Source organism: Epinephelus lanceolatus, chromosome 4 (genome assembly GCF_041903045.1).
Source record: "Epinephelus lanceolatus isolate andai-2023 chromosome 4, ASM4190304v1, whole genome shotgun sequence".
Lineage (NCBI taxonomy): Eukaryota > Metazoa > Chordata > Actinopteri > Perciformes > Serranidae > Epinephelus > Epinephelus lanceolatus.
Window position 1 is genome coordinate 444,640 of NC_135737.1, and position 22,150 is coordinate 466,789.

At 43.2% G+C, this 22,150-nt stretch overlaps 2 protein-coding genes across 3 annotated transcripts in view; one reads left to right on the forward strand and one right to left on the reverse strand.

Moving 5' to 3' along the window:
• nlrx1 (NLR family member X1) overlaps nt 1-22,150 on the forward strand; it is a 125,914-nt gene that overhangs the window by 9,702 nt on the left and 94,062 nt on the right. The window lies entirely within an intron of this gene.
• LOC144462701 (uncharacterized) lies at nt 17,750-20,511 on the reverse strand. The gene is made up of 3 exons (XM_078166822.1): nt 19,817-20,511; nt 19,639-19,713; nt 17,750-19,477 (listed from the first exon to the last, which is right to left on the reverse strand). Exons 1-3 carry the CDS (start codon nt 19,927-19,929, stop codon nt 18,016-18,018), a joined length of 1,650 nt encoding a protein of 549 aa, XP_078022948.1. The 5' UTR covers nt 19,930-20,511; the 3' UTR covers nt 17,750-18,015.

Consider the following 22,150-nt stretch of genomic DNA (forward strand, 5'->3'; position numbering starts at 1 on the left):
TCCATAGAGTAAGCATCATCAAGGTCTTGAGGTGGATCTGGTCACCCCTCTGGGAGGAGTATGTCAAAGTATGAAACAGCTGGTGGCATTATGCCTATAACTTAATTTTAGCAGGTAGATATCATGAGGCCGGGACTCTTATCATGCAAGAGAAACTTTAGGAAGACTGGACAGTGTTTGCTCAAGTAACAACAACTTCCTGTTTCATGGCGAAATGTGCAAAATGGTCGCCACACCAATGGCAATGCTGTTAGACAAAAACTCAGAATTTGTGGTGGATCTGGTCAACCTGCTAGAAGTAAATTACAGTATAAACATGTCATGTAGACACCTAATGGCCACGACTCTTATCATGCATGACAAATTTTAGGCAGAAGAATAGAATAGAACAGAATAGAATAGAATAGACTTCATTGTTATTGTGCTGCAGTGAGATTAGGAGGTATTCCCTGAGAGTGAAACAGTATAAAAACATAATACAGACCACAAAACACTGAGGCACATAGATGAAATAAAGCAGCACTTAAAATAGCGTGTTAGAGAGTAAAATAGCATGATGTTTAAAAAGTACACAATGTATTCTTAACTTACAACGACTTCTGTTTTGTAGTGAAACGTGTTAAACGGCTGCCATGACAACACTGTGTTTGTGGAACTGTGTTCAGCACTCAGCGTTTACAAGAATCATACACACACACACACACACAGACACACACACACGTATATATGTAATTATACATATGTGTATATATAGGCTATATACATATACATATATAAAATTACGTGTGTGTGTGTATATATACTTTTTTTTATTACATTTTTTTTAATTATAAACACATAACAACAAAGCAGACATACCAACACATCAAAATAGAAATAAAAAAGTGAAAAAAAAAGAAAGAAAAAACCCCCCAAAAAAACAAACAATATAAGACAGTAATAAATTAGAAGGATAGATGGGGAGGGAAGGGGGTGTACAATGTTATGAAATCATATATATGATTGTATACATATGAACATGGTTGCATATGCACATACATACACGACCATACACGCACACACTCACACATATGTATACATATATGATCATATACACATATATAGACATGACCATGTACATATATACATATGCACAGGTTTACAAATCATGTATGGTACCTGGTACAGGCTTTAAATCATAATAAAGCATGGTTTTAGGGTATTATAAAATCATATTAGTATAATGTCTATTTGAGTCAATAAAAGCATGTACAGTATCCCAGTGTCCTTGTAATCCTTTATCAAAGTCCAGAAGTAAGTTAGTAGCATGTTCCATACTTAATAAATCCTTTGAGCCATCCAGACAAAGCAAAACAAGAAGGTTTATGAGTCTTCCAATTCATGAGAATGATTCTCTTTGCAGCCAGGAAGCCCATAGTCAGAAGGACATGCACAGATTTTGATTTTATATGGTCAGGTCTGTGACCAAGAAGGCATGTGATAGGACAGGCAGATATTCTGACTTCTAATATGTCTGTTAAAACATTAACAACTCCAGACCAAAAAGTCCTAACTGCAGGGCAGTCCCATAGAAGATGTATAAAAGTTCCACGCCCTCCGCAGCCATGCCAACAATTATCTGATAAATTTCTACCCATTTTAGACAAGTGAAAGGGGGACAAATATGCTCTACACAATATTTTAAATTGTATAGTCCTATATCTCACACATCTGGATGATAACGTGCCCCTCCTCCAGATACTATTCCACTGTTCAGGAGTGAGTGAGGTATGAAGATCACTCTACCATGCCTGTTGAGTGGGAATGAATGGATTAGGTAGGGCAAGGGATAGAAGTTTATATATGTTAGAGACTATACCACGCTTTGTGACAGCTTGTATTAAGCTTCGGTCTAATTCATGCTTAAATGAAAGGGTAGTGTTACCATGTATTCTTTTATAAATAACAGATCTAATTTGACGATAAACCAAAAATGATGACTCTGGAATATTAAATTCACCTCTCATTTCAGCGAAGGAGCGGATGTCATTATCATTGAATAACTGTCCTACAGTGAGAACCCCAAGTTGTTGCCACAGTTTGTTATTCAATGGGGTCCCTCCAGCAGTCAATAATATATTGGACCAAATCGGACATGATGCTAATAATAATCCATTCACTCTCAGTCTATTATGTAGCATTTTTGTAATGGAGCAAGAAAAATTAATTAAGGAGTTTTTGAGAGTTGCTGGAGGTTTAGCAGAGTACCACAACAAGGCAGCCGAAGTATGGCCAGCTTTAGAAATAAGCATCTCCTCCAGCCACTCCCAACTGCCCTTCTTAAAGTATGGTTTATAAGCCAACACCATGGGATACCTTGCATTGAATGATAGATAATAACGATATACATCTGGTACACCAATGCCACCTTGTGATCTTAATACTGAAAGTTTCTTATGGCCTATTCTGGGTTTCTTTTTATTCCAGATAAACTGGGTAAACAGTGAGTTCATTTTTTTGAACCAAGAAAAGGGGAAATGGTATGGAATAGCCGAAATTACATATGTAATTCTGGGTAAGATATTCATTTTAAGAATTTCCACCCTTCCCCAAAGTGTGATGGGTAATACTGTCCATCTATTTAAGTCATCTTTAATTTTGGCTAATAAACTAGGGCCGTTCAAGTGGAAAAGTTTAGCAATAGATGAGGTAATAATAACACCAAGATATTTCATACAATTACTTTTCCATACAAAAGGTGTTCCAGCTAAATCAGATTGTGATGTATGTTGGTTCAGTGGCATCGCTTCACTTTTACTCCAGTTTATCTTGTACCCAGAGAGATGACTAAAGGATTCAACCATATCAAGAAGAGCTGGTAATGAAACTGAGGGATTACTTAAAGTGACCAAGATATCATCCGCGTACAAATACATTTTAAAGCTAAAATCACAAATAGAGACTCCTGTAATATTATTATTAGCGCGTATAGCACAGGCTAGTGGCTCCAGGGCGAGGACAAATAATAAAGGCGAGATGGGACATCCCTGATGGGCGCCACAATGCCAATTAAATAATGCTGATTTCAGCCCATTAGTTTTCACACTTGATACTGGTGTGTTATAAAGTGCCTTTACCCAGTGTATGAATTAAGATCCAAAATTAAATCTGGAGAGTGTGGCTAGGAGAAAAGGTCATTCAATTCTTCATGCCTATTCGAATGCCTTCATAGCGTCTAAAGACGCAGCAATACAGGAGTATCTAACTGATTTGCAGCCGTTATAATGTGTAAAAGTCTGCGCATGTTATTGGCAGAGAGGCGTCCCAGAATAAATCCAACTTGATCTAAATGAATTAGAGAAGGGACCACTTTCTCCAAACGCAGAGCTAATACTTTTGCCAGGATTTTATAATCATTATTTAAAATACTAAGCGGTCGGTAGCTATCCATCTGCAGGGGGTCTTTACCTGGTTTAGGGAGAACAGTTATGGTAGCACGCCGCATGGAGGGTGGCATTAATTCAGTTTCAATAATTTCCTAATATAGCATTAAGAGGATTGGTGAGAGAGCTTTATCAAACCGTTTATAAAATTCGATACTAAAACCATCTTCTCCGGGCGTTTTCCCAGAGGAGAGTTTTCCTAGTTGCAATCTGAATCTCGGTTTGGGTGAGCGGGGCATCCAGATCTATTTTATCTTGGGCATTAAGGGCAGGGAGTTCCAATCCATTAAAAAAAGTATGTAGTTCCTGATCACTCGCCTTAAATTCAGAATCATATAGTTTGGAATAATACTGCATAAATGCCAAATTAATAAAATTAGTATCAGTTTGAAGGGTGCCATTGTTATCTTTAACAGCTGGTACTGATTGCATATTCTCAACCTGCTTGAGTTTATGGGCAAGCATTTTCCCTGCTTTGTCTCCTGATTCGAAGTAGTGTCTGTGTAGCTGAAAAAGAGCATACGCAGTCTCCTCATGCAACAAATTTTGAAGATCAGCTCTAGTAAGTAAAGACCTCTTTAATTCAAGATTAGAAGGGTTTGACATATGCTGTTTCTCAATTATCTTAAGTTTATTCATAAGTTGGGTTTTTTTCTCAAAGCGTTTCTTTTTTTCAGCAGCTGCATAACCCTGTAAAACCCACTGTTGCAAATTTACATCACTTTTAACAATTCTAAAAAAAGGCCTGCAAATGTTTTTTTTTTCTCAAGACCACATTTACATAGTTAATGGGTCTTATTGTTTGTCCTCACAATGCTATTGGATAGAAAAAGTGTTTATAGGTCTGGTCATCTGGCCATGAACTCACTCTACCTGCAAACTTCCCGTTGAGCTCATCTCCTTTTTTTGCATGACTGGATTTGTCAGGATTAAAGTAAGTAAAATTCCTTAAATATTTTTTTTATGTCTGTTACAATGTCTAGAACATGTACATATTTAGTTATTTTGGAAAACATTCATCAAATTTGATTTATAGTTTGTTATGTCTGTTGTAATTCTACAACGTTGGGTCAGTGTGGTAGTCAAAATGGCCTGTGCTTCCTTACACATTACATAAGGTCACTGCACTTCTCACATGGTCACAAATTGAAAAAAATGTAGTAGAAATTTAAAGTATTAGATGATTCATTATAACAAAGCTCTAAATGTGCTTTTCTGTTAAATTTTTTACTTAGTTTAGCTTAGACCATAATTAAACACATGAATAAATTGTATGGGGTATTTGAAACTCCAGCATCTATAGCAGTATTTGAAACTCCCTAGTAGTATATAGGGACCAGCTTTGCGCGTGCACGTGAAATGCGCGTGCGTGCGCGTGCGCGTGAACCGCGCGTGCGTGTGTGCACGCGAAACGTGCGTGCGTGGGGGTGGTTCCGAATGAAACCGTAGCTATTGGCTAATCAAAAGCCCCTCCTTGCGGCCGGATGTAGGTGGTGTGCATATATATACAAGGGATTTTCTCAGCAGGACATCCTCAACTTCTTGGACGGCGAAGCTACGGCGGGAGGAACTCTGATTTTTTTTTTTCTTCAACGATCGCCTGTATTCTGCAAGACGTTTCTGCAACCATGTCTTCCTGCACCAGCAACAGTGGCATCGGGTCAAGCGACCGCCCAGGTATGTCTAATGACCCGGCGACGGTTGTGGATGCTCGGGCCCCTTACAAGAAAAGGAGACGTGTAGGAAGTGGTCTCGTTACTCCAGAGAATCGTGAATTTGAGCTAGAGCTGGAGGGGGTTAATGGGTATGTTTACAATGTTAAATATCAGGACTCTGTCGTTACACTCAGTGCGGCCACCGGTCGCAGTGTGGTTCCAGGCGTTGAAACATGGACGGTCAGTTTGATGCATAGAGATTGGAAATTGTTTTGGTCAGAGGTCTGCCCTGACCTAGACCAACCCGGTTTCCCAGAGAGTATTTATGTCTCGCAGTGGGTCAGCAAAACGGGCCCCGAGATGTACCGCGTCGAGACGGATCGTTTTAACAAACGGCGGGAGGACTTTATTTTTCTCAGTGTGTGCAAAGATCGAGAATCTGTGATCGCGAGCAGAGGCCACGACGCATGGGGACAACAACCCTACCCTCTTACACTTCAAGAGCGTGACGAGTGGTTTAAAACTGTTTTCTTTATTCAGTGGTGCGACTGGAGATCTCTGCAGAAATTGTTTGACGAAGCTGACAAGGGCATCAGAAGAGACAGGATCCTCTCTTCTTATCAGAGTGTTAGAAAACGTCTTCTTTTCGATGATGCGCAGGCTAATGCGCGGGGTAGTCACCTTCCTTCCCTGTGCCGCCCGAAAATCATCAGACACGTCGACTACTGATAAAGCCTAGGTTAGCATAACTTTTGTATTTTTTGTCATTTTAAATTATGATAAACGGTGTATAAGATGTTAATGTTTTTTTTTTTTTGTTTTTTTTTACAGGTAGTGTCCTTATCAACACCTGTGACGACGATGATACTAGAGGGTGTTGGGAAAACGATTGCGGTGGTGTGGAACCCTGCACACCTCATATGAAGTCGCATGAGGCGCTGCTTGTGAAGAAGAAGGAGAAGAAGAAGGAGGAGAAGGGACATGTCTCGACACTGTCCCTGACAAAAGACGACGTGGACACGATCAAAGACTTTCTATCACGCTGCCAGTATCACGCAGGGTGGGAAAAAACAAAAGCTCTCTGCAGCGGGTGTAAAATCAGCCACCCGAGTCAGCGTCATCACTCATGCTTGTTTGAATTTGATCAGATCAGATGTATGTATTTTGACCAGATTCTGGACTCTGTATTCAAGCAGTCTCTAGGAAAAGCTCTACATTACCTGTTTGCGCAGATATCACCGGGGGCTTTCTCACAAGACAGGCTTTTAGGAGCGGCCGAGACTCTGAGACACTATCTCAGACCCGGATGTGACGGAATATCTGCCAACGAGGAAATGGAGACGATGGAGGACCACAAGCACGAGACCGCTTTACGCAACGCCTTCACCGTGTGGACCAAGTGCTGCTGCTGCTGCATATCGACAGATTTGTAATATTTACCACAGAAAAAATGATGTTGTTGTTTGGGATCACAATAGCCACGTATCTTTTGTCGTGGAAAAGACGCCATGCCATGAACAGACTGACATCACTTCTGTACGGGGTAATTACCGGTGACTGTGTCCCACGCGACTGTGTTACATTCAACAACCATTTAAACGATATAAGGACAAATGTTATAAATTGGAATGATACCGTGTGTGCGGCAGCACACAGTTCATCAGCGGTTAAAGATGTGGTAACAGCATATTTCACAAACTGTAATGAGTCTGAGGCGTTTGCAACAGGCCACGTTATTTGTCTTTGTGCATTTCTTTGTGATGCGTGTGTTTTGATGATTAAAAATGGTGTGCCATTAGATGTTTGTGATGCAGTTCAGCACCTAGTGCGACACATGATAGACAGAGATGTGACGGTGTGTGTAAAATACCTAAACATGTTGAAAAACCATAAATAAATAAATAAAAGACGGTGTGTCGACCTCATTTTGGCCACTTGTGTTGTTGACTGAATATGGAGCGCACGCTAGACAAGATTTACCACGACCCCGCACACCCAGGGGGTCTTGGAGGTGTACAAAAACTTTGCGACGCTGTTAGAAAATGCACTGGGGAGGCTCCGGGGATGCCTGAAGTAAAGCGTTACTTGCAGGGGCAAGATGTGTATACCCTCCACGCTAGAGCAGCTGTACACTTCCCTAGAAATAGGGTGTTGGTTAGCGGTATTGACAAACAGTTCCAGGCCGATCTGGTGGACATGAGTGAATATTCAGCAGAAAATGACAATGTGCGCTACCTGCTGACATGTATCGATGTATTTTCTAAATATGCATGGGTTAGGTGTCTTAAAAACAAGACCGGTACATCTGTTGCAAAGGCGTTTGAAGACATTTTGAACGAAGGCCGCATACCTGTAAAACTCCAAACCGATCAGGGGACAGAGTTTTATAACAAACAGTTTCAACACCTAATGGAGGTGTATAAAATTAAACATTTCTCTACCTCAAACGAGACTAAGGCTAGCACGGTTGAACGTTTCAACAGAACATTTAAGACCCGCATGTGGAGATATCTAACGTCTGTTAATTCGCGTAGATATGTTGATGTCGTCCAGGACCTCGTCAACGCTTACAACAAGTCTCACCACAGATCGATAAAGATGGCCCCATCCGATGTAAACAAAGACAACGAGAAGCTCGTCTTTAACACGCTGTACAAGGAGAAGAAGAAACCGCCGAGGATCGTATCGTTCAAATATAATGTAGGGGACACTGTGAGAATATCAAAACTCCGAGGGGTGTTTAGAAAAGGTTATGAACAAACATATACAGACGAGTTTTTTACAATAACTAGGCGCATAGCCCGTGACCAGCCTGTGTATAGAATATCAGATTGCTCGGGTGATGAGGTAAAAGGCGCATTTTACGAGCCTGAGCTACAGCCGGTAATCATTGACAAAAACAAGGTGTTTAAAATAGAGAAAATAATATCCAGAAAAACTATAGGCCGGAAAAAGATGGCGCTTGTGAAATGGTTGGGGTGGCCTGAGAAATTTAACTCGTGGGTCTCTGAAAAGGACATCGTTGACGTGTAATATATATATATATATATCACGGGGCGTTATCTGTTTACACAGCCACTTTGGAATTGTCGCACGTCCCAACAACATCAAGAAGATGGAGAACAAGAACGGATTTTATGTCACGTTACCGAGTAATGCATCGCTACACGTGTATCCTAATAACAAGATATGGCGCTACCGAACAAAATTAGCAAAACCGATCGTTCTGAGCGAACCGTACGAGGTGGGGGTTATTGAACTTCAGTACCCTAGGGTGTGGTCAACGTTCCCTGCTTCTGACGCGGACGTGTTAATATACGACAGTAAAACCAACCAGACAGCCACTATAACACTGTTTGCAGGGTTTTACGACTCCATTCCCAGAATACTAAAAGAATTTAATGCTAAATGCATCGGCAACCCGATAATATCGCGCTTAGGTCTTCAATATAACAACATTACAAATCATGTTTATTTTTCGGGAGGAGAAGGATATAAGGTGACGTTCCGCGGGAAACTGGCCGAAATATTGGGTTTTAAGCCCGGTGAGCCGTTTGAGATACCGGTGACCCCTATTTTTAAGAAAATCTACGCCAGTCCTCACCCCGCAGATATTTTTGGGGGAGTTTATAATATATACGTTTACAGCGATATCGTTGATTATCAGCTAGTGGGAGACAGCCACGCGCCGCTCCTCCGATGTATAAATATAACGCCGGAGGTAGGTCGTATGCCCACTCTGACATATGACAAGCCACACTATACATCGCTCTCCAAATCTGTCATTGACGATATCGAGATATCGTTAAAAAACGATCAAAACCAGTATATACCATTCACGTACGGAAAAGTGATTGTTAAACTACACTTTAGACCTGTGAAGCAGTATTTCTAGACCTGAGAAAATGGCCTACACACCATATGTGCGTGACGATGCCCGATATATGACATATTACATGAACCAAGCGGGTGGCGAATTACCTGGATTTATAGGTTCAAGTACACAATACGGTAACGGTTTAGGCGGCATATTTCGAGGCTTGCTTAGAATGGCTGTACCGTTATTTAAAAAAGGATTCAGCATCGCCAAGCCACATTTAAAAAACGCAGCTGTAAACATTGTAGGGGATATGGCGTCCAACATTGCCAGAAGCGCTGTATCGAGACGACAGGAAGGAAACGGGTTGATGGTGATCAGAAAAAGATTGTCCAAAAGACCCCCCTCGTCGAGGGGTCGCAGCTCCGGCAGGTCCAAAAAGCGTAAAACGACCGTCAAAGTGACACGACGCATCAGAAAGAAGTCGGCCGCCAAGAGAAGCGCAACTTCCAAAAGACGCTCGGTGATTCTGCGTAAAGACATATTCTAGTCTGAGAAGAGAAAACAACAGCACCGGCCATGGCTCTCATACACAACCAGTCGGAAGAATGTGTGAAGACGGAGCTGGATCTGTTCACAGTGCCGTACACACAGACATCCATTGAAAAATCTACATTTGTCGAAATACCCCCGGTTTCGGCATTACGGGATGCCGGGCCTCTGGAATTTTTTATATCGGCCTGCGGCGAGGATTACATTGATCTAAACGATACCTACCTGTACATGCGCGCGAGAATCACGAACCCCGATGGTACCGATTTGGCCCAAGCCGCAGATGTGGGTTTTGTCAACTACCCCGGGTGTACGTTATTCTCGCAGGTGGATATCATGTTAGGAGACAGGCTTATAACCCAATCTTCCAACACATACCCGTACCGTGGGATAATCGAGTGTTTAATCAACTACGGAAAGGACACCTTGGATACACAGTTTAGCAGCGGCCTGTTTTGTAAAGACACAGCAGACCACATGAATGTTGCCTCCATAGCCGGAGATAACGAAGGCCTAGCCGAAAGAGGGCGATACACTGTCAACAGCCGCACTGTGGAATTAATAGCACCAATACACTCCGATTTGTTTTTTCAGGAAAAGTTATTGTTAAACGGTATAGACATTTCCCTAAAATTTATTCGATCAAAGGACGAGTTTGCCTTAATGACTGCGCAAAATAATCAATACGCCGTGAAGATCGTATCGGCTAGCTTATTTGTGAAAAAGGTGGCCGTGGCACCTGCCGTTAGATTGGCGCATAGCAGGGCACTGCAGCACACTAACGCTAAATACGCTATTGACAGAGTGGCTCTGAAAACATTTTCCATACCTGCAGGAACAAGAGTGTGCAACCAGGAAAATCTTTACATGGGACAAATCCCCAAATTCGTCATCATAGGCTTTGTTGACCATGAGGCATATTCGGGGAGCTATAACCGGAACCCCTTCTGTTTTCAGCATTACGATACAGAGTTTATTAGCCTGTACGCAGACGGGCAGTCTCACCCTGCAAAGCCCTTTCAGCCACTATTTCAGAGAGGCCAGTATGTGAGAGAGTATTTCCAGCTGGTACAAACTACAGGACGTCATTTAAAAGACAGGTCTCTGGCCATATCACGTAATGATTTCGGGAATGGTTACACGTTATTCTGCTTCAATCTGGAACCGGACGACGGTCGTGCAGGGAACGTATCACTGATTAAAAGTGGTAATGTGAGGTTGGAAGTCCGTTTCAGAGTACCTCTACAGCGCACCGTTAACCTCGTGTGTTATGCTGTTTACGATTCTGTTATCGAAATATCAAACAAGAGACAAGTACTTTTGGATTATTACTAAAAAGAAGAAGAAGCGGTATCAGCCATGAACACTATAGAGCTGACCGGCATCCTCAATAAAAGAATCATTAACGGGACAAATTTTTTAGGAGTCCTGGCATGCGACCAGCTGTCAAACCATAAAGGCACAGCGTTCCCAGCCATGCTGGTTGTGAATACACATCCCTCTAACATGCCCGGTGAACACTGGCTCGCTATTTATATTACGAAACAGAAGCATGGATATTTTTTCGACAGTTTTGGAAACCCTCCCAACAGCGACAAATTTCCATCGGAGATATACAGATACCTCGTTGAAAACTGTGCAGGCGTGTATTATTCCCAGAGGCAGGTTCAGAACAACTACTCTACAACCTGTGGACAGCATTGTGTCTTTTTTCTGTGTCATATACAAAGAGGAATTCCTTTTACAAGAATATTAAACATGTATAGTGCTAATCTGGCACGCAATGATGCTATGGTGTGCAAGTTTGTAAACAAAATACAGCCCTCTGTATGCCGTGGATATAATTTCACATGTGTACAGTGCAGCAACATGCAGTGTGATTGTGAATAATTCTAATAAATAAAAGAGAGAGAAAGCATGATCCGCAGTTCAGACATTCCATTTATTTAACACATTTGTAGAATACATTCATTTGGTCAAGAATTTAATAATAGTAATAATGTAAATAATAAAAAATACATTCAAGTGGTCAAAAGTTAAAACAAAAATACATTAAATTGGTCAAGAATTTAAAATGAAAAAATACATTCAAGTGGTCAAGAATTTAAAATGAAAATACATTCAAGAATTTAATAATAGTAATAATGAAAAATAAAAATACATTCAATTGGGCAAGAGTTAAAAACAAAAATACATTAAATTGGTTAAGAATTTAATAATAGTAATAATGAAAAATAAAAATACATTCAAACGGCATTCAAAAGTAAATATTAAAAAAAGATAAAGAAATCAGAACAACTGTAACAAAATTACACACATCCTTTTATTACTAAAAATCCTCCCACTGTGAAGTGTTTAGTCTGTGAGGTAGTGAACGTGTTGAAGCAGGTGTCCTTAGTGGGGTGCTAAAGTACCCAGGTGAGTCTATTACCGACCGTTTTTTCCCCTTGCTTTTATGGGCTGAAAAACTAGGGGCGTCTCCGATTCTTTTATACTCAGCTATATCGCCACGCACCTGTTTGTTAGGGATGGCCATTAAAGGTATGTTTAAATGGGCTAGGGTTTTTAGGAACACGTCCCACCCCAGTGGTCTAGAAATGTCTGAAATGTTGTGTGATGCAGTGACACTTTTCACCAGGTCATACAAATGAGTACCGTGGAGGGGACGACCGTTAACAACAATTTCAGCGTTGTCTGTCCAGGATAAAACATGCTTTGAGCGGGTAATTGCATCTAGAATGTATTCAGCATTTCTCTGACTTCTTTTGGGAATGTGTTTTAACACACCCTCTAAAACCGTGTCCTTTTTATGCCCATCATCATCATCATCGTCAGGTCTGCGGTCCTCGGGTCTAATTTCGGTATCAGGCATTGACAGGGTCAGTACAGTTTTTTCACGCTCACCCTGTCTCACCAATGCCAAATAACGCTGCAGTACTTGAGAGTATTTTTTGGCCTTTTCATATATGTCTGTGTCCGGTAGTTTCAAAATGTCAGACATGGCTCGGTCAAGATCGTTTTGTACTACCTGTCTTATGCTTGCAGTGTTTTGGTCCTGATACTGCTGCTGCTGCTGCTGCTGCTGTTGTTGCTGTTTTAACATGTCAAGCTGATGCTGAGGAACCAAAAACATCTTCTGCGCATGCTCCATATTCTTCTTTCTTAACCTCTGCTTATCAGGCTTGTAATAAATGGTATAGCTGCTCCAAGTAGTGGTAGTAAAAACCCGCCGCTCTGGTTAATCGTCTTTTTCTTCTTTAAATGTTTAACATTTTTGTCCGCAACCAGTCTGATGATGCCTCTCTTCTTTTTTAACTGAGCGTACTGTTTTTTAACTGAGCGTACTGTTTTTCTGTCAAAGGGATGTTACCTCTCAACACATTTAAAGCTATTTCACAGAGTGCATCGATAAAGTCTGCGCTAGCGCCACACACAATGACCCTTCTCATACCCGGCGTTGCTTTATATAACAACTCCAACATGGCTAGATTCCTCTGCACGCGTGACGACATTATTTAGCCCTTTGTTTTTTAGGCATATAACAACGTGCTGATTTGATAACAAAGCGGTTCTGAGCCTCAAGTGGTCTGGAGTGGCAGCTTTATAATCTATGAGGAGATACCCGTATGCAGAACTAGTGGCGTCATTAAACGCCTCTAAAAAATATTTAGTGTTTCCAGGAAACATCTGTTTGCCCAGAAGTGTAACCTGATATTTATCCCTAGGGTTTTTGAACAAGACAAGGTAGTTTGTGTTTAAACTAATGGTTCTGCTAGCCTTGCCTTGTATAAACAAATTTTGAACCAGATATATACAGCTGAGATTTCTATGGTGGACATATTTGGTGAATACATTCTGAACTTCTATATTGTTACTGGCGTCATTCATTAAATCGTCTATGACGAGTAGATTAGTCTTGTCCGGGGGTAATAACTCATCGTCACACAGGGAATCGGGTAACCCTTTAACAAAGTTGATGTCTCTTAATTTAAGGAGTTGGTCATATAAAGGCTGCCAGCATGAGTATACGTAGACCAAATTATCAATGTTATGTGAAATAACTATAGATGCATTTTCAATAAGACCCTTGACAAAATACGTCTTTCCACAATTTGAGGGACCACTCACCACCAAACTAAACGGATGCTGCAGTCTTGAGTCAAAAGAGATGTTAGTAGCCATAAGGCAGCGTGCTGTAGTCTGACAGGACTCTGCGCTTGTTATATACCACCTTGACTTTTTTGTGTACTATGTCATTTTTAAGATGAAACTTCTTTTTATCACGTCTGATGGTTTCCGCCTCTGTGATCACATGCATCTGAGTGTTCTGATTGGTCACAAAGGACTGGACCAACCCCTTAAGCGACTCGTGGGTGAGCACTGCTGCATTTTTGGCGTTAAGTGTGACACCCTTGCACTTGACCTGCGTTTTACCAAGTTTTGTGCAGTAGGCGTAACACTTTGGACCCCCAGACACAAACTCTGTGATATAATCTTCCTCTGGGAGCCCGCACACATCACCGTCATTGATCTCGTCGGTTAAGTCACCCAAGTATGAGCCTAGAGGGGGAACCCAATCACCTGGGCTGGACGTGAAAATGACGCTGTCCGTGTCACAGTACAGCACACGCTCCTGTAGCCTGTCCAACAAGTCATACAGCATCAGCCTAGCATAGGCGGTGGTCATAGCCCCTATGAACACATTCACATCATTCACTCTGGACGCCTTACCATCTGCGTGACACCACTGGACAATGGCCACGTCATCGGATATAAACCCAAACTGACGCACGTCATAATGGTCGCTGAACATGAGCTGTGTGAATCTCTCCGGTTCTGTAATTAACTCGCAGGAGGGCATGTTACTCCGCATGCTGAATCTGCCCCACAATGAGTTCAGGAGAAGCTTGTTACAATTCCTGACCGCCTTGTTGACACAGATTTTGTCAGCATCGAGTAAAATCCCCTCCTTTTCATGGTAGTCGCGTATGTACTGGGCTTTTTCTGCAGGAGTAGTGACATGCCCGGGGTAGCCTGACGCCTCCTGCTTACACTTCAAAAACGTCTTGACATATTCCTTGAACAATGTGTCTGTCTTGTTTGGGAAATGCCACACTTCATCAATGCAGACAATCTGGTACCCCTTCTCGACAGCTTTCTGAAGTTCAAATGAGACCCACACACCTGACAGCTGTCGCTCGGCGTCAGTATGCGCACAGACACTGGTCTGGTTTAACTCCTCAGCACACCTGCCACACAATGGAAACATGAGCCTTTTGTGACACCTGTAGGGTAGTACGGGGTGGTACAGACCTCTGGGAGGAAGCACGGTACACTTTACAAACCCGAAATAATTTTCTACCGGACCAAAATCTCGGTGGATAATTTGAGGGTGTCCAACTGGGTATTGTTTTTTTGACTGTACAGTAGGATACAGGCTTGTGAAATCGTAGTATCTGATTTTCTCATCTGCGTTATCAGCCTTGTGGTACATTTTGATGGCGTTTGTACGCCCTCCAAAAAGGGCTTGTCGTGGGTCGAGGCGTTCTTTGGGCCTGTAAGTGTTGAGGTGCGCCTGAACAGATGGGTCTGAACGTTTTAGCGCCTCCCACTCACATTCCCACATCACCACCACACGCAGACCATGCACGCTTTTCAACGCTGATATTTTTTCACAGAATGAGTGGTACAGACTGCCATAGGGTTTTTTGGTGACAGGATTCACTTCGGTCTGGACGCAACACTTGACACATCCGTGAAAAAAGCATCCCGCAAACTCGTAGCAGGTGTTTGTGGCCGTGTTATACCCGTCCACAAAAAACTGCCCAAATCGGTGCTCACCGCGGTTCAAAGCGTGTCTAATCTCGGAGCCTTCTACCTTGGCCACGTATTCCAGCCACTGCATAGACACCTCAGAATAGGTTTTATTCTGCTGGGTGTATGCGCCTTCATACGTGAGGGCGAGGGTGTCTTTGGGTAGAAAACGCGTTTTGAAAACGCCCATGCAACTCGACGCCAGTGTCGTAAACGCGAACGGGTCGAGGTCTGTGCACCTGATAAATGTCTCACGATAAATTAGACAGGCCTTGCGAAGCACTTCTACATCATTAACACAGTAGTGGCGAATTTCTGTCTGGAAATCAAAGGTTTTCTCACGGACGGTGTCATACCACATCATGAACCTATGCTTGTCGCTGTCAGACATGGCGTTGTACCCGTAATAAGAGGGGTCGGGGTATTTGCCCACATAGTACTCGTTCGCCTCGGTGTTGAACTTGTGCGGAAAATACCCCTTCTCCATGTCCTCAAAACCCATGGCAGCCGGTGTCCTGGATAAACGCATGGGTAGAAAGCTGAAAGAATCGATCCAGCGTTGCTGGAATGCCTTGTCATACATCAGGATGACCCTACTGCCACGCATGGTTACTGTGGGAGGGATCCCCTGTTGCACAAAATATTCCAGCAGTATGTAATTATCAAACCCAGAGGCGTTGTGTGCAATAAATGTGTACCCCTTATATTTTGGCTGCCGGTACCGTTTAACAAACGTGTCAACGCATTTCAGGGTGTTGAAACAAAATTTGTTTCCCTCTGTGTCCATAGCGCACACAAAGTTTGCTTCGTGCTTGCCCTCGTGATAACGCGTCTCAAAATCAAAAAATATGTATTTTGTGTGTGGGGTTTGTTTTTTCAGCGGCTGGATAAAACACTGGTGTACCGCATCGCTCTCATTTAGGGCCTCACCGCAGTGTGTACACTTTGGTGGTGTGCATTTATGCTGCGTTCTTGCCGCCTTGTAGGTTTTACCGCACTCTTCACAATATTTCACTTTGTCACACGGCGCTGCGTCGTGTTTAGAGTGAGGGTGTTTATGCTGATGATAGCAGTGTCTGGACTTGCAGATTCGTTTACACTCTGTACATTTTACAGTGGCCCCTGTGTGCATGTGACACGGTGTATAACAAACATTGCAGAGGTATTTACAAACGTGCTTAAACGGTTCTGTGTATGAACCGTAACAGTAGTCACACACATAGGTACCGCCAAAGAAACCGGATTTATTTACAATCAGGTAATAATGGTCATTGTGCAGGTACATCCACACAGTGCTGGCGTGTACTGCGTCATGGGTTTTGTAACACTGTAGGTGTTTACGCCCTGAACCATGGTGGAATACTACAATTTTTAGGTTTAAGTGATTTTCAAATTTTGTGATATCAGAGAGCGACACCTTGTGGGTTTCATCAAATCCTACAGCGCTATGCAGTTGTTTAGCATACTGCATTTTATCAGCGGCAGACAAGCTTTCATTAACAAAATGGGCGAGACAAAGAGAGAAACAAAGACTGTTCTGAGACCCATCGTTTTCAGGGTTATACAGGTGCCTTCCCTTCTTGGATAAAATTTCATCATAAGGGACGCTTCCTAGCCTCAGTCTAGAGCCAGCACCACTACTACCACGTGCCACGGTCACAACAAACTCCAGATCATCATCTGTCAGCGACGTGTCATTACTCTGCACAACTTGAGAGATCACCTCCAAAAACTCGTCAGCGTTATATGCGTTGTCAGAGCTTAAAACAGCTTGCACATCGCTGGCTAGAGATGGTCCTCTCAAAACCACATTTAATACACTACCTGCAGGAGAGTCCTCTAAGGCTGCACCAATCACGCCTGACAACCTCTCTCTAACACTGTCAATTGCCTGGGTGATATTATCAAGACTAACGTCTCTGAAATCGACCCTCTGGCGAAATTCGGCAGCGTTGAATCTAGGTATGTCACGGACACACAACTGTGCACCGCCTGTACTGGTAGACGGCACAGCGGGTGTTCCTTCTACCGGATTTCCTGCACCGTGTTGACAGACCATAGAGTTACTCACAGAACCGACAGCAACATGTTCAGCAGAGACCCCACGATCACACACATTCACACCAGAGACCCCACGATCACACACATTCACACCAGAGACCCCACGATCACACACATTCACACCAGAGACACTCACGGCCCCAGAACCGACAGCAGCATGTTCAGCAGAGACCCCACTATCACGCACACATTCACACCGGAGACACTCACAGTCCCAGAACTGACAGCAGCGGCATGGTGAGGCTATATTATCATCACTGTTATTATCATTGTCACTGTTGTTATTATTATTAACACCGATTTCTACAATAACAGCAGCATTAGATGTAGCGGGAGTAGCAGCAACACCAGAACCTGAACCACATGCGTGTGGTGGTGATGGCGATGATGATGAGGATAAAATTCTGTCTCTTAAAAACAACGCTGTTCTCTTCTCTATCCCCCGCATTCTTTTTAAAATGTATCTGGACCAGCGCATAACACTGCTGTGGCTAGCCAATACATCTGGTCCAGAGGGTGTGTTAAAACGTTCCCTAACTGTACCTGTCAAAGCACGCCGCCCCTCTGTAGTGCACTGGGACGAATCGACATTATCAGTAAAATGTGTGCTTTCGTCATCGGTGTCATAACGACCATCCCGACCTGAGTGCTCATTCGTTTTTAACAGTTTCCTTGGTGGTGCCATTATCTACGTCTACTTACTGTGTGTTCCTGTTTTTCTACACAATGCGTCTACTAGATTATTTATTGATGTTGTGGTTGTGTGCTGTAGTTCAATTAAGGTACCGACGCTCTGTTTAATCAACTGTACCTGTGTATTAAGGGCTCTGTAGCGTCGCTTGTTAGTTTTACTGTTCCTAATCAGGTTTCGCCGTTCGCTTGCCAGGAGGAGGTATCGCGTCTCGGCAATTCTTTTCTGCCGCTGTTCGCGCTTGATTAACCTAGCCTGCTGCCTGCACCTGATTTTGAGCAATACGTTCTCTCTTGCTAGAGCAGGCTCTGGTATGGGAGAATCAGAGGGTGAGACAGGGTCGGTAATAGGCTGAGGAGGAGTAGGTGGAGGCGGGGTGGACGGCGGGGACGTATGGTTTACGACACTCTCAACACCGGCATCAACAACCACCCCTACTGAAGGAGACAGGGGGAGAGGGACAGGAGGCTGAGGAGGGCTGGAGGGCGGGGGCGTATGGTTTACGACACTCTCAACACCGGCATCAACAACCACACCTACTGGAGGAGGCAGGGGGAGAGGGATAGGCTGAGGAGGGGTAGTTGGAGGCGGGGTGGAGGCTTGGCCTGGATATGCGTCAACAAATACCACGCTCTCATCAACAGCATCAACAACAACACCAACAGCTGATGGGGGAGGCCTGGGAAGAGGGATAGGGGATGGAGGGGGGAGGAGGACCCTGGGGGGTAGCGGCGGGGTGGAGGCCTGGCCTGGATATACGTCAACAAATACTATGCTCTCCTCTTCACCATTTTCAACAACAACGTCAGCAAAAACAGCGGGAGGGGGAGGAAATGAAGCGGGTATAGGTGATAATGTCAGTAAATTGGGTAAGTTACTGTGTCTGTAATCACCAGTACTGTCTAACAGGTCATCAAAATCTGGAATATAATCATCACCTCTTAATAATGTAGGGATTGTGGGGAGATTCCCCACACACACACCTCTCCCCGCTGCGGGAGCAGAAGCAGCACCAGTATCAGCAACGCCAGCCTTCACAGGTGTACTTGTAGAAAACAGATCTTTGCTTACTTCGTGCTGATGCTGTAGGCTGGTGTCCAGTGGTGGGAAGAGCGACTCCTGATGACTCCACAAAGCCTCTACAGATATTCCCTCGTGAAATAGCCGCCGGTGCGGAGGAGGAGGAGGAGATGGTCCGTGTTCCTCACTGATCGATGCCCTCTCACGCTGCTGGGCGCCCGCTGTTCCGCCGACTTCCTCTCGGCCGTTAGAAAACGAGTTCACAGACTCCCCGACCTCCTCGAATGTGTCGTTGAAGCACTCCTCAACACTCGCTGGAGCCGGTTCTACACCGCCTGATCCTTGTGCGCTCCACGCTCCACCCGCAGATAATCCCTGGGCAACCAGTAACGCAGCTACCGCAGCGTTTGTTTCTTGCGTGGCCGTCAGCTCAGGCGGTTGAGTACTGTTTATTAAAAAAAAATAAAATAAAAAAAAATACAACATTAACGTTATCATTATTATTAATATTATTATTATCATTATTAGGCTGCTATTATTATTATTATTATTATTATTATTATTATTATTATTATTATTATTATTATATATAACGACGTGTCTTACGTGAGAAATCCTTGTCCTGACGGTGTAACCCTCTGGAAATTTTCAGATGGGTAGTCCTGGTGAATCGCCCAGGCACTGTTATGGAAAAACAAAAAAAACGATATGTTAGCAGTATTCTGTATCCGACACATATTAGCATAATATTCATATAAAGTAGCATTAAAACATTATGTCTTACGTGTTAAACCCGCTAGAGAACTGATGGAGGGGTCTCAGCGGCCTGCGCTGTGCACTGTGGAGAAAGAGGAGGTAAAACAGATGTTTACAATGATGCCGCAAGCATTCCCCCATTAATGATAAATAAAATATATAAAGAAAACAGTCTTACGGTATAAGATCTCTAGCAGCAGAGGCTGGAGGGTCTGTTCTGCTCCTTTTCAACGAAAGTGAGCGTCTTTGTGTTGCAGCTGGAAAGTAATACCATTATTTAGCCTAGTAACACACTCTTTAAAATAATAATAATAAAATACATTCATTAGGTCAAGATTTAAAACGAAAATACATTCATTATGTTTAGAATTTAATATCAGTAATAATGAAAATAAGTAAACACACACACACACACACGATCACACACACACACACACACACACACACACACACAACGAAATGTTATTTTAACTTACGGCCAGTGCGGCGGGGTGCAGGGGCACGGTTTTCAACTCCGGAATCGTCAGCAACTGCGCCTAATAAGAAAACACTTTTTTTTTTTTTTTTGTAGTTGTAGTTTTTAGAATGTTTTTTCTGAGAAAAATTAAGTATCTAGAGAGCAATGTTATCCAATATAGTTTAGGCACGCTTACCGTTAATTGAAGCCATTGTCCGCAGTAAAGCAGTAGAAAAGGGTCCGCTGTGTTTCACGCAACCTAGCCTTTTTTTAAAGAAAATGTCCTCTGCTTGTTTCACAGAGATTTTTATACATTTGGGTAAAACATTAAGCAAGCACGACACACATCACTAAACCCTGATTGGATGTTGGTCTAGCCTTGCCGTATGATTGGCTACTGTACTTTCTTCACATGTTTTGCCCAGACATGTCTGAACATTTATTACACCAAACAGATGGTGCACAGCAGGGGGTCGTTGTAAAAAAAACACCTGGGCATTCTTAATTCCTCTGATTTCGGACATCCTGGCACCACTCGCAATGGTCTGGGGTAGGCGAGGTGTTGAATCAACACTTATCGTCTCTTTCCGGTCCGGGGCAGCGGCGGGGTGGGGGGGTGGGTGGGGGGGGGGGGGGGGGGATGTCTGAGGGAGGGGATTATTACGCAAGGAGGGGCTTTTGATTAGCCAATAGCTACGGTTTCATTCGGAACCACCCCCAGAAGGAGGCGCTATGTTTAACCAATGAGAGCAGGATTTCATATGATGTTTGTGGGGGAGGGGGATTGGGGGAGGGGCGTGTGGGGGGGGGGGGGGGGGGGGGGGGGGGCAACGCATGCACGTTTCGCGTGCACACACGCACGCGCGGTTCACGCACACGCGCACGCACGCGCATTTCACGTGCACGCGCAAAGCTGGTCCCTATATACTACTCTCCCTGTATCTTTGTAGTTTTTTGTTTGTTTTTTAACTTCTAAATGATCCTGAGCTATTTTTCTCAGTGTTGCCCAAGCAGCAGTTTGTAGCATTAGGAGATAGAAAAACGGGTTCTGAATGTTCTGGATTTGTTGGGGGGATGCCTGTTGCATTGTTCAGGGACAGGTGCGAATGGTCTTGAATGTGAACCTGTAAGTGCTCTGGGGGGATGCATGTGTTCCTTTAGTGATTCAGCGACATCTAAAGAACTGCTTTGCCCATCACTACACCAAAGTGTAATAACATCAGCTGGTTCAAACTAACTGATGAACAGAGGCTAATACAAAAGTGGTAAAGTGAGCTCAGCAGTGTGACATCATGTGGCATATAATATATATTTAAACAAGAGTTTAAACTGGAGAAGGATCTGTGGCATGAAAACAAAAAAAGGCTGTTTGTAACTTTAGAGTAAATAACACCAGAAGTCCTGAAGTCAGTGAAGATGTGACGGGCTGGACAGAAACCAGAGGATCTCTAACCTCTGTGATGGTGATGACGATGATGATGATGGTGTGGGACATGAGTTTCATATTCAGTTTGAATGTCAGAATGAAGCTTAATGACTTCCAGAGAAAGGTATTAGCCAAAGTATTATTTGAACCGTCCATCTAAAGTCATCTGTTAACTGGGTGTTTTGTCTAAAGAACGTTCTTCCTCTGTTTGAGTAACATTGGTTGTACTTTGGCCACGCCGTGTGCCATCCTTCTGTTATTGTATGTAATGTGATATGGTCTTGAAAATGAAAATAAGAAACTGAATGTATTTGCCATCATCCAAAGGTTTTTATCACCTTAATTGGGATCAGTGGACCAACAGTATCTCTTTAGCCCATGAATTTAACGATCCAATGCCTGTTGCATTGTTCAGGGACAGGTGCGAATGGTCTTGAATGTGAACCTGTAAATGCTCTGGGGGGATGCATGTGTTCCTT

Excerpts from the sequence above, each read along its gene's own strand:
- LOC144462701 (XM_078166822.1), bottom strand. The coding sequence starts at position 19,929 with ATGGGGGAATGCTTGCGGCATCATTGTAAACATCTGTTTTACCTCCTC. Across the intron at positions 19,714-19,816 it reads TTCTCTAGCGGGTTTAACAC|TGCCTGGGCGATTCACCAGG; the intron begins GTAAGACATAAT and ends TTTCCATAACAG. Across the intron at positions 19,478-19,638 it reads TCAGGACAAGGATTTCTCAC|TACTCAACCGCCTGAGCTGA; the intron begins GTAAGACACGTC and ends TTTAATAAACAG.